Raw genomic sequence first — 12,562 nt, forward strand, 5'->3', positions numbered from 1 at the left:
CTTTTATTCAACTAGCAAAAGCCTTTTTATTTCGTTCATTAAGCAACATTCCTTTAAATCAAAGGTCTATAAATCTTTTCTCTTCCTAAGCTGAATATATTTGCTAAGCATGCTGCTTAAGTTCATCAATTTGTAAGTAGGTGAAATCAAGCAAATAAAGTTGTTTATCGGCAATTTGTAGCCTCCTATTTATTTTTTGCTGCCTCAATTAATTTGTCACTTTTACTTCTTGTCGTTTGGCTTAGCGAAGACCTGGTTCAGTTTCACTAGCTAATTTTCCACCTGGTAAGTGTTGCGCCCTGTCTCGGCCTAAACGTAGCTCTGATTGATTTGTATCAACGTTGATTAGGCCAAAACCAACAATCAGGCCGGCATGGCGTGAAGGCCCACTTGAGGTTGGCCTTGTTAGATCGGACAGGCTCGATCAATTGACAGGCAAATTGCCGACCAAATAGTAGAGTAAAAGCCAGGTAAATGAGTAATTTCTAATACGTTTATTTACTTTTTACGTTTACGTTTACGTTAACGTTTACGTAGTTCATTATTGTTGTTTTTGTTTTGTTTATAGCATCTGAAGTTTGTCTCGTGTTACATTGCATTACTAGGCCTAGTATTGTATTAAGTATTTAGATTAAAAGTATTTAGACAGTCAAACCTCTTAAATGAGACATGCGTCGTCTCAGCGACGTGAGCTCAATTAAGAGGTTTGAATGGTTTTTTTTCACTACGACTAAGGAGCTTTCAAGTCTTAAGCTGATAGTATGCCGACATATTCAGAGTAGTCTTAGCAGTAAGTCTTATAGAGTAAGCATATATATGAGCATAAATATTAAGCTACAGTTCCAAAGCCCTTTCCATATGTGTGCGAGCGTGTGTTCTGTGTCTGGCTCAGTCAGTGCCACGCTTTTCCCATTGGCCATGTGGTGCAGAGAAGTCCAGCTCTACGTTGCGCGCAATGACTTTGAAGTGCCACAGCTGCAGCCACATTGGAGGACCCCGTTTCGTACAGCTACTAACTAGATTATGAGCGTTGCTAAGTTTTCTGTTTTCCTTCGTTTTTTTCTGATTTTTTTTCCGTATTTTTTTTTATGATTCTTTTCTTGTAGTTCAGATAAGAGAGAGACAGAGAGAGAGATAGAAAGAGGGAGACAGAGAACTTCATGCTAGCTTGCTCCATTCTCCATCCTCCGACCAACCAACTGCTCGCGTCAGTTTATCGCTTGTGTAACGCGCGCTTTTGCATGTTGTCCCAAACGGCAATAACCGTCAGCTGCAGCAGCAAAAAGAGTGCCCCGGCAATTATGAAGCCTGCAAATAGAGTTGTAAAGCGCAAGAGATATATTTATGGGTTTATTTAATTAGCTGGTCACTCAGCCAGCAAGTGCGCTGGTTTTTGCTTTTTGCGCTTTGCTTTCTGCTTTGGGCCCAGTTAGATGTTGCACCGGCACGCGATTACCGCAAATAAATTTGGCGCGCTTGAGTTGCAGATTAGACGAGTAGCGCCAGGCAGAGCCATGTTAACTTACCATAGCCATTTATGCAAGTGTCCGTTTTGTTGGCCAATTCCAATTGCAGCTTGCCCAGGCCAACGCTCGGCTCGCCGTTGCTCGCATCGGCACCATTGAAGGCAAACTTATCGGTGATTTGAATGGACTGCACAAGCAAAATGTTCTCATCGGTTGCCTGCTGATGACTCACATCACGTTTTTGGCGTTCCGACTTAATCGCCAGTTCAACTGTGGAAAGGTAGCAACCAGAAGGTAACAAGTGATGAGGAATCATATATGTACAGTGCAATCTGTGGGAGCCATAACCAGCCAGTGGCCAGAGATGAATGAAGCGGCGACTTGGACCAAAGGTCATGAACTTCAAGTTAGTTGGACTAAACCCGGAACCGCTTAGTGTTTATCAGTTACATATTGCTTAAACAAATTGTTTTAATAAAGGAAATTTCATTTTCTTTGAGCCAAGTCACTTCACTATCACTGCCGAAATCACTGCGATCAATCATTTGACAGTGATTCAATGTTGCTTTTGCACAGCTCTACCGTTATGACTGCCACTTACCGCCATCGGTGCCATTGTAGACGGAACGCTTGCGACGTCCATAGGACAGCAGAGACTTCAGCTCGCCGTTCTCATCGTTGTCGCAGATAACCGGTTCGCAGCGCGGTATGCAGGGCGTGACCAAGGCGCGGAATTGCACCAGCTCCGAGGAGGGGAACTTGAAGGCGTCGAACTGTGAGAGCAGCACCTTGCGATTGCTGGCCATCTTTTGCATAGCGCTCATAATATATTGATCCGTGGGACAGCCGTTGGCATCGATCAGCGTAATCTCGGCGCTGTCTGTACCATCCATCGCAACCAGTTCGCGCACAAATATCTCATATGGACTGTTGGCATCAACGATCTCGAATCGCAGCGCCAGCGGATCGCCAACCTCAGCAATGCGCTTCATATCGCTGCCATCACGTGCAGTGATCTTCATTATAACATTCGGTGAGTCCACAATAATTTCCTCGCTGAGAGTAGATTCAATCTCGCCAGTGACGCCCAGATCAACATTGTTCACAACCGTCTTATTGGTCAAATCATACTGACAGCTAACGGCCAAACCCAGATCCGAGGAGGTGACAATCATATCGTGGTGCTGAATAACAATATCGTTCATATATCGACCATAGGCGCTCTGGCGCACATTGCACTCGAGATCGTTGTAGCGCATGCGCAGATCGAACTCCAGCGAACTGTTGACATTTACAGCGCAGGATTTGGGTGCTCCCTTGGCATAGACCTTGCCATCGAACAGCTTGGAGGTGCGAATCTTGGTGATCATCTCACCCGAACGACAATCAATGGAGACATTGTAGCAGGCGGACTGCTCATAGGTGGCCGCCTCTTCGATGTTCAGATAGGGCTCCGATAGATCGCTAAGAGTAGCACGACTGTGGTGAGATAGACGACAGACATGCTCGCCCGTTTCATTATAGTCGTAGGAGTGGCAGCGGAAGGGAGCGCTCAGGCACAGGTCACGGCAATCGTCAATGCTCTGCACATTTTGGTGCACCGAATCCACAGTCTTTAAAATGCGTCCCGCGATGCGCTTAAACTCGCACAGCTTGCTGGGCTCCTCGGCGCAGTTATTTTCGAGATATTCGGCGCCATCATAGGCCACAACGTTGGCCTCCTCCGACAGCGTAATGCGATCCATGTCCGACAGTTCACATAGGCCAGAGTGCGCATAAAAGTTGGCCGAGCTTCAGAGAGGCAGATGAATGAGCTGCGAAATGGCAACTGGAATGTTTGTAACGGGAATACCACTTACCGGCAGGTGAACTCCGTTTCGCCCAGGCAGAGCTCGATGCAGTCACGTCGCGTGGCCACGCTTTGGCTAGACTTGGCATGCTCCGGCAGACGGTAGCCCTGCACACGATCGATGCACCAGGCCTTTGAACAGGGACGCACACCAAAGCAGGATTTCTGTGCGTAGACCGTGAAAACGGGATATTGCGATCGGGAAAGTGAACCTGTCGTAAGTAGAAGGCGGAGCTAGAAAACCGCAGGCCCACACACCACAAAATTACAAGCGTGCCCCACTCACCTGGCAACTGATCGGCGGTGCTGCGGAACATGACGCAAAGCCCCGTCTCGTAGTTAACAGCGCTGCAAGATTCATTAGCCTGGCAGGCCTCCAAGCAGTCGGTCAACATCAGTGTGCCAGGCAGCGTCTCCAATTGCTTCGATGGCGCCGATAGCACGTACCTGCCGGGCGTTTCGGGTTAAGACAAAATGCGGCGCATAAATATTTTTGTTTACAGCAGGTTTAATGGAGGCTAGCATTAACGATTCTGGAGACTATGTTTTCGCAACCAAAGCGAAATCTTATTAACTCTTTGTACGCCCCACGCTGTACTACAAGTGCCAACCTTTTACGATGTGCGAACAGGCGTCTCGTTAATTAATGGCCCTCTTTCAACATTGCCCCATGTCCCTGCTCCACTCCTAATTGCCACAAGTCAAGAGACTTATGTATATATATTTATATATATGGGAGCTATCACCTACCCAGTTATAAGCTCAAAGCCAATCATATCCGGCTCGCAGTCTTCATCGATCTGGCTGCCTAGTGGCGCAGTCGTCGCGCTAAGATCATCGATTTTGCTCTCGCCATTGACAGGTGTTGCTGCAGGTTCCGCTACAGCAGCTTCCGCCGGCTGTTGTTCGCTCGCATGTGGTGTCAACGGTTTTGGTAGCTCGCTTCCGCTCGCAGGCTGTGCGCCCGCTGCTGCTGCTGCTTCGGTCGCTGCAATTGTCGGCGTCGCATTGTTGCGCGGAAATGTCTTCAACGGTTTTGCCGGCCGCTTAGGCAGCTTGCGAGCCGACTCTGCTGTGTCTACAAGCAACAGCGCCAACAGTAGAACCAACGACATTGTTGTCATCATGCTGACTCGCCCGTTTCTGTGCCTTGTCAATGACCGTAGCTGCATTTTGTTGCTATTAGCTGTAAGATGGCAAAAATGATTTGGTAACTTGGTTTTTAATTAGCATTTCAGTTTCTTTGCATGCTTATCTCATGATTAATTGCAACAGCAGTTACAGTTAAAGCTTAATAATGGGTTTAATGGGTTTAATGGCAGGCCCCGGTCCCAGCCCCAGTCGCAACGCCAGTCCCAGCTTCTGCCCAGCATAGCAACGCCCACTAGCACGAAGTGCTCGTGATTAATTGTGCAAGAATTACGAAACTACAGCTCTGATGCAAAATCAATTTTGTTGATGATGAGTTCATGGATGTTGCAACTGCAGCACGCACACCCAGGAGAATTAAAATAACGCCACTTGGCAAAAAAGAGGAAAAAACGCACGCAAAACTTCAGACAGTCCAGGCTAGGAAAACTGAAAAAAAGAAGCTGATTGGCATTGCGATTGCCTCTATGATCATGTGATCGATACTTTGGGTACTTGAATTGTTGTTAGTGGCTTTGCGGTTCTTAACGGTGCAGCTTGAAAGCAGCATAGAAAATGCATTACGTGTAATATGCGTTAAATCACAGAGCAGCTGCCAGTGAGTTTTCCACATGCACTGACGACCAGATTGATTTCCGCGCTAATCGAATTGAAATGGACAACATTCGAGCTCGGTCCGAGCAGCTGTGCGCCATTTTGGTGGCTAATGCATACTGTTCAATCTGGGCACAGAGTCTGCTGACTTCTCTTTGCTGTGCTGCCTGCTGTCTGCTGTGTGAGCTCATAATCAACGATTATGCAATTGCTTGCTCGCAAATCGATTTCCATGCATTGCAATGGTCAATGACACGGTCACACTTCCACCCCAAGATCAGTTCTTATTTCATGTAGACAAGTCCAAAACTGCTAATAGCGGTAAATATATGGTCATATACTGCAGTGGGGTGCTAAAAGTCGCAGTTACAGATGCAGATGAAGTTCTAATTATCCATGTTACTTGGGTCAAGTCTCGCCGACTCCGTTGGACTCGTTTACATGCGCGGCAACAAGCTGCTGGCTGCAAGCGCAGCAAATAGAAATTCAGTTAAAATGTTTGGCCACTCAAATTACAATTTAATGTTGTGGGTCAGTCGCTTTAGTGGGCCAATAAACTAAATCCGCATCGATGGACAAGACAAGCGTAGTAATCGCGGTCAGTTGCCATGCACATAAATTTCGAATTGGCATTGCAGTTGCTGCTGCTGCTGCTGCCGCTGCTGCTGATGCTGCTGCTGGCTATGCTCCTGCTGTTGTGGAGCATTTGTTTGGCATTTGAATTCGAGTTCGATGTCGATTTATTTATGTATTCACATGTATGGACACTTTTGTATACATTTATTTGCAGCGGCACAGGGGAAAATGTATTTTGCCAGGAAATGTTGTAACCCGTTTACGAGTTGATGTTTTTTGTGCGAATATACGTATTTACAGTCAAATTTGACAGTTTGCTTAGCTGTTGTTTTATGGACTCTTTATAGCCAGTCAATCCATTTGAAAGAGTTAAGAGTGGGCTGAGCAACTCAAGTAAGTTCTTGCTTTCCGTGTTCTAATTGGGCCACATAAAAATCTTTATGAGCCATTCGTGAGCGCTGCTAATGGCCATTGGGGGAAAAGTTTTGATTATCGACCGTTATGATTATGAGCAAGCTAATACGCTTCAATCTGAATGGCATTTAGTTGCTGAAATTTGGGCTAATCCGGCGAAGCTGTGCCACCAGCAAGGCTGTCAGGTGTCAGCTGTCAATGCATGTGCGCGCTGCTCTGACACCAATTCGAAATTGTCTCTCAGCGTTGAGGCAGTCGCTCATGCTATTTCTTAATTAAAATTGCAAGTAATCAAAAAAAAAAGAAAAATAATATTTCACTTCCATTGAGTGTTGCTGGTTGAAACTGTGCCAGGCTGCGCCCCGGAACCAGGAGAATGCCGATGAGAATGACATAACTGGCGTGGCGGCGACTACTGGCAAGAGCAAGCGCGAGCGCAAATGCGAGTGCTTATCTCAATTGAGGCGCGAGTCATTGTAACTGTAAGCAGTGTGGTAGCCGCAGATGAAGCCAGTCAGGCAGGTAGGCACAGGCATAGCTACGACTTGAGCTGTTGCGGCGGCTATGCCTGCTTCTGCTCTGACTATCTTCATTCCACTGGCTGAAGCAATTTGAAGTGCACCCGCAGGCCATTGGCACAGGAGCTGACCCACATCGTCTATGCCAAAGTTATTTTTATTGAAATTTTAGCAATTTGCGCCAATTTCTATATGATCATATATATACTGTGCTTGGGTGTGCAGTTGTTATGCTATGCGACAAATGCTCGATTAATTGCCTGTGGATTAGCAGTGAAATTGTGGGCATTCTGTTGCTGCACAAACAAAAGAGCTAGGCGACAAACGTGTTTCAGTATCACGATCAAAAGACTTAAGCAACAAACTAGCTTTTCATTTGACAAGTAATGCCACACCGAAAACCTAACGGCATATTAACCGCACCATTTGAAAGCTATTCGAATATCTAATCTACTGGGCCAATGTGGAAAACGAAAACATGAATTTTTTCGGATCACGCTTCGTTTGTAACGCTACCGCAGCCAAGACTTAACTGTGAACCAATTCGGATAGTGAAAAATCAACATAAATGTAGTGCACAAAAGAGCTCGAACTGCTTTTAGCATAACAATGAAGTTTTGTTACCCCAGGAATCTTCGAATATCTATTGTGCGGTAATTGTCATAATACGGCAACTTAGGTGACCAAATAATGTCGACTTATAGCCCTTCTATTACAGTTTCGGACTTATAGTAAGCGGCACGTAGTAAACAAATTTGTCAGTGAGTCAATATAAAAGAGTTGAAGTGAGTAATGTTTAGTATATGCAAATATGCTCTATTGACTGAAAGATTTTTATCTCAGTTTTGTTCATACAGTTGAGAAAAACAGGTGTAACCGCGGCAAAGAATTCGGAAACTATGAAAAATTGACATTGTTTGTGTGTTTAAATGACAAGCAATCAAAATGCAGCGAAAGTTTTTGTTCATATGGCATTTGAGAACAAACATTTAAGCATATTTGAACTCTGGCTTAGATAGCGACTAACTGATTATCACTTTTCTTCTCTCTGCTCATAGCCAAGCGGCTAATTGTCTTCAATTGTATCATAACTGTTGGCTGACCCAGCCCAAATGACCCAAATTGCCTGGCCAAGCCGAATGGTCGGCCATCCCAGGCGATTACCACTCGGCCATGCGCCAGTGCAAGAATGAGCTTTAAAAATTTTTCGCAGATAAATAATTTTTTGTCATTCTGCGGACTTGAGTGCTGCTGGTGCTGCGTGTGCGGCAGCCGGCAAAAGTTAATTGCCTCTAAATTCAGCGCATTTGGGAAATGTTTCGTCAGACTGTCTAGATAGATGACAAAAGTTTTTCCGGGCACAGCGCACAGCGAACAGCGAACAGCGCACTGCGTTTGGTCCGGTCACACGAATTTCTAACGGTTCCATCATCTCCTCGTTTCGACTTCAACTGGAAGATGACGTTGCTTGTTCACTGGCGCTACATGCTTAAGATTCGGTTTGCACAGATCATTCGCCAATCGCCTTGACATTCACCCAAGGCTTTCTCTAATGGTCCATTGACCATTTTCGTTTTAATTGATGGACATGTGGACATCCTGCTGAGTCTTAGCCAAACCATTGACACCATGTCAACCATACGATGGCATGAATTTGATACCATTTGCAGAGCACGTTTAGCAATGTTTCTGCCAGAGTTATTTAATGGTTTTGTTGCGTTATTATAAAAAAGTTATTACCTTTGTTTGTTTGCAAATATTATTGGTTTAATCCTTTTAATGCTTTATTTGCACTCTAACAAATAAATTAATTCTTTTGTTTTATGTAAACTTTTGGTTTAGATAATTAGTTTTTGTACACAACGCACGCAGGACACACGCAAAATGTTTAAATAAATTTGTCCAAATTTATTTACTCCGAAAAATGTTTAAGTTAAAAAACATTCACCGATGAACCGATATGCTCCGCTCGCCGTCTGCACTCTAGAAAGTGGAGCGCCTAACTGCCGCACATACACCTAGGCAATAGGTTCTTATGTGAGCTTCTCAACACAGAATTACAGATGCTGCGCTGGGAAAATTGAATTACTCTCAAAGTTCGTTAGCTTCTATGACTCGACGACCGCGACTGCGACTGCCAGTTAGAGCACCTTGACACTGAATGTTCGCTGCGAAGGCCGCGGAAAACTTTACAAGTTGGTAGCCAACAACATCGACCATCAGCAGCAGCAGAAACAGCAGCAGCAGCAGCAGCAGCAGCAACAGCAACAGCAGCAGCGGCAGCGGCAGCGGCAGCGGTTACAACTAACTAACGTTGGCTCTCTCTTCGGTCACGCAAACCGGTAAAAACATCGGCCAGAAAGCTAATGGGACGCGCTCTTCGGTGGCTCTCTTCTTGAGCTACTCTTTGTTGGCACTTTCTTCAGGCGAAGCTTTTCTCTGCTGGCATTGTAACGGGCAACCTGTCGGAAGCAATAAAATGCAATTATACCAGTCGAGCTAAATGATTTTCTAATGTGATTCCATAGCTGCGCCGGCTGCACGCAGCTTCATCTTCAGCTCTGCTTTAAAATGGCACACAACAGCGTTGCCTTATTGCCAGGCAGGTGCATTGATTGCTGAAGAGAGTACAAGCTTAGATTCAAAAGAGTCCGCATATACTATACGCTCATCTCTCTCCCTCTCTCAGCCACCTAAAAAGAACATTGCAGCTTTCTAATGACCAAAGCTGTAACCACAATAACAACATCAAAACCAACAACTACATAGGCAGCAATTGTGATGATCATTAACTCAACGCACGCCTAATTAAATGCAAGATAACAAATCTGAGCTAAACCTCGAATGAGGCCACTGATTGTAGCATGGAAGGAGGAAAAGAAGGAGGTGGAAGCGGAAGATGAAGTGGAGTGTGCGTTTATGCACCTTACGCAACTCAAAACTTACGCCACGAAGAAAGCCCAAGTCTTCCACATGTGTCAAATATGATTGAATCTGTTCGTCACTCTAGCCACACAGACTTATACCAAGCACTCAGAGGCTGATGATGCAATTAAATATTATTGAACACCAATCGAAAGCACAGCAAACTGCACTCGATGCACTTTCCCCTTCCCCAATTTCATGCATTTTAGTTACACTTGCAATTGCATTCAGTTACTCCCATTCGTCGGTTCGACACTTCGATTCTCTGGCGATAAGTGACGATGACGATGAGGATGAAAATGACGACGATGGCGATGGCGATGGCGATGGGGATGGCGACGTCATCAGCTTTTGTCGCATTGTGCGGATAATTGACGCCTCAGCCGTTCAATCATCGCTGTGAAGAGAATTATACAATTTGCTCAACAATAAGCGATGAACCTGATAAAGAAATTACATAAATTTTGTCTTTCGGAAAAGCTTTTGGAGCAGGAAGTCTGCGATCGCCATCCGTTTGCCGTGTGAATGAAAATTCCTTTAGTTCTGTTTCGGCTTCCAATCCCCAATCCCCAATCCCAATCCTATCTTCTGTGTTCTGTGTTCTGAATTATGGGCTGGGCAATGAATGGTTGTAGATTGATTAAGCAATAGAAAGCCAGACACGAAGCTTTGTGCCTCTGTCTCTGAGTCTGTCTCTGTCCATGACTGTGGCTGTGTCTACGTCTATTTCTTATTCTTCATGATTGAGTAATTGCTGTTCGCAAAAGTTGTGCTCTAATTGTAATCTGTTCGCCGATCGCTGCCAAAATGATGTTGTTCCCAAGAATTAATTAAGTCTAGTCCCAAACATTTGCCAAATTATGTTGGGCATATTTCGCGCTATCACAATTCCCAGCTCGTGTGGGTCAACTGACGAGTTTATTGCTCTTTCTTATCGGTCTGAAGCGCCAGACCGTTATGAGGAAGTCAATAAGTGATTTCAATAGGCCAACGTTGGCGCTGCCTTTGGCTTTGTCTATGGCTTTTTGGTGTCATTTCGATATTCAAATATTTGTTGCCATTCTAAAACTCGGGAACTGGGCCAAGCTTTTCGCTGAAAGTGACGCCAACAACAATATCTTCGACTCGTTTGTAGTGCAAACAGACCCCAAAACTCTCCAGATAGATTTGTGTCGCTCTGTTCTCGTTGATTTGGTCAATTGAGTGACATGCAAATTTCCTTTCGATTTTCACACATTCTCCGCCGGCTTCATGCTGATTGCCGCCCCTGAGAAGGTCGAGCGGGAGCAGCGGGAGCGGGGACAAAAAAGAGTCGAAGGAGGAGGAGTTATATGCAGGTTGTTCACTGTTTATATTTCCGGCAATCAATCGGCTCAACTGAAACTCTCGTTCATTGTTGCAATTGTTTGCAAATTGATCGACTCCGTCTGTTTGTTTGCCTCGCTTCGGGCTCGTTTGGATCGTTTCTGGATTGTTGCTGATTTGTTCATTAGAAGTATAACGAACCACGGCGGCGACGAACGACAGACAACAGACGACACTGGCACGGGCGGCAGACAGAGTACTTTCGCTTGGAATACATCGGAAGAGTTTCCAGAGAAAGGAAGCAAGTTGGTATAAGTCACTGCAGGCACTGAGTCAAGAGAAGATTTCGCCTTAATGGATGCGTGGTTGGATTTGGATTTGGGATACATGTAAAAGGAATCTCCGACACAAATCGAGGCCTAATTGCTGATAAGCATCGCACACATGATGAAAGTTGCCATCAAAGGCGCCAACACAGTTGAAAGTGCAGCGCAGACTTGACCCACTTCCGAGGGACGAACTAACAATGAAAGACTGAGGCGACGAACTTGATTACTAGAACTGTAACAACCTTTCGCTTGATTGCACCGCTTTTGATTTGTTTTATTTCACTTTTCGATGGGCCCCTTTCCCCAAGGGCCACCACTAATTGCAGCAAAGGCATTTCTTAGATTCAGCTTTCCATGCAAAACAAAAACTCATTCTAGCCACGGCAACAAGAATTTTCACTCTTAATAAGTTTCTCGTTTGGTGTGTGCCACTGACTGACTATCGTCAACGCTTTGTGGTCTGTCGTGGCCCTGCCGCAGGTTGACGTCTCTTGTCTCAGCATAAAACTGTCAACGAGCGTTTAACCCAGTTAACGCCCTTACCCAAAGACAGCGGCTACACCACTGCGTACTCGCCTCTCGATTCTCAGCTTTGAGTACTCGATGTATTCGACATGGGCGTTGCAAGCCCAAACAACAGCAAAAAGCGAGCAAGGTGTAAGAACCACAACCAGCTGAAGACTCGAACGAGCTACAGCTACACATGAGCAATGAGTAGATAAGAAAAGCCACAAGCCAAAATGCCAGTAAGGTGCACTCGCGCAGCCGCCGCTGCGGAGGCTGCTGCTGAAGCTGAGTGATGCCTCCAGCTTTTAGGAAAGAGGTGGGTGGCGCAGAGCTGTTGGATGCGACCAGCGGATATTGAAGCTGCTCAAGGGGGGAGACAGCTTAGCAGATTGACCGATGTCTGAGTGAGACCACGCTTGCAGAAAAGAATTCTGAGCGCGGTGAAAGTAGTCATCTCCATCTCCATCTCCAACCTCAACTCCAACTCCAACACCAACACCAACAGCATCTCGAGCTTCATCTTCATTCGAAGACACGACAACGGCAGCGACTTGTTGAGATTCTGGTCCCAATAATGACACTTAAACGATGCAGTTTTTTCGTAATATGAATTTTCCTGTTTGTTGTCTGTTGCTCGCTGCAGAGGAGCGTCTCGCCATCAATTAGAACCGGGACCGCGGACTAGAGCCACCTGAGCTGCAACTCAATCACCAGCCAACGGCCATCGGCAGCTTCTTCTTCGTCTTCGCCTTCATCTTCTAATTGCCGCTGTTTTTGCAGTGCCTGCGTCTTTCCTTAGTCCGGTTCGCGGTCCTGGCCCGAGAGGAACCTTATGAGTTATGAGTATGCAAGGTGTCGTGTGCAATGGATGTCGCCTAAGTCGTTTGATCCAAACGTAGATAGAGTAGAAAGCTTCTCTCCTTTTTGGGT

The 12,562-nt window shown here is 45.6% G+C and overlaps 1 protein-coding gene across 1 annotated transcript; it reads right to left on the bottom strand.

Annotated features, from left to right (window-relative positions):
* Positions 1 to 1,213: 1,213 nt before the first annotated feature.
* Positions 1,214 to 4,487, bottom strand: LOC111597154. Its single transcript, XM_023311707.2, has 6 exons — positions 4,066 to 4,487; positions 3,602 to 3,762; positions 3,326 to 3,527; positions 2,068 to 3,257; positions 1,527 to 1,736; positions 1,214 to 1,308 (listed from the first exon to the last, which is right to left on the bottom strand). The coding sequence occupies exons 1-6, from the start codon at positions 4,485 to 4,487 to the stop codon at positions 1,214 to 1,216; spliced, it is 2,280 nt and encodes a 759-aa protein (XP_023167475.2).
* Positions 4,488 to 12,562: the final 8,075 nt, after the last annotated feature.

Source organism: Drosophila hydei, unplaced genomic scaffold (genome assembly GCF_003285905.1).
Source record: "Drosophila hydei strain 15085-1641.00,03,60 unplaced genomic scaffold, DhydRS2 tig00008119-arrow-pilon, whole genome shotgun sequence".
In the NCBI taxonomy this organism is placed as follows: Eukaryota; Metazoa; Arthropoda; class Insecta; order Diptera; family Drosophilidae; genus Drosophila; species Drosophila hydei.

Bases quoted from the DNA above. Each gene is read 5' to 3' on its own strand.
- LOC111597154 (XM_023311707.2), bottom strand. From the start codon at position 4,487: ATGCAGCTACGGTCATTGACAAGGCACAGAAACGGGCGAGTCAGCATG. The intron at 3,258-3,325 runs GTAAGTGGTATT...GCCTCTCTGAAG, and splicing joins GAAACGGAGTTCACCTGCCG to CTCGGCCAACTTTTATGCGC. The intron at 1,309-1,526 runs GTAAGTTAACAT...CTCTATTTGCAG, and splicing joins CACTTGCATAAATGGCTATG to GCTTCATAATTGCCGGGGCA.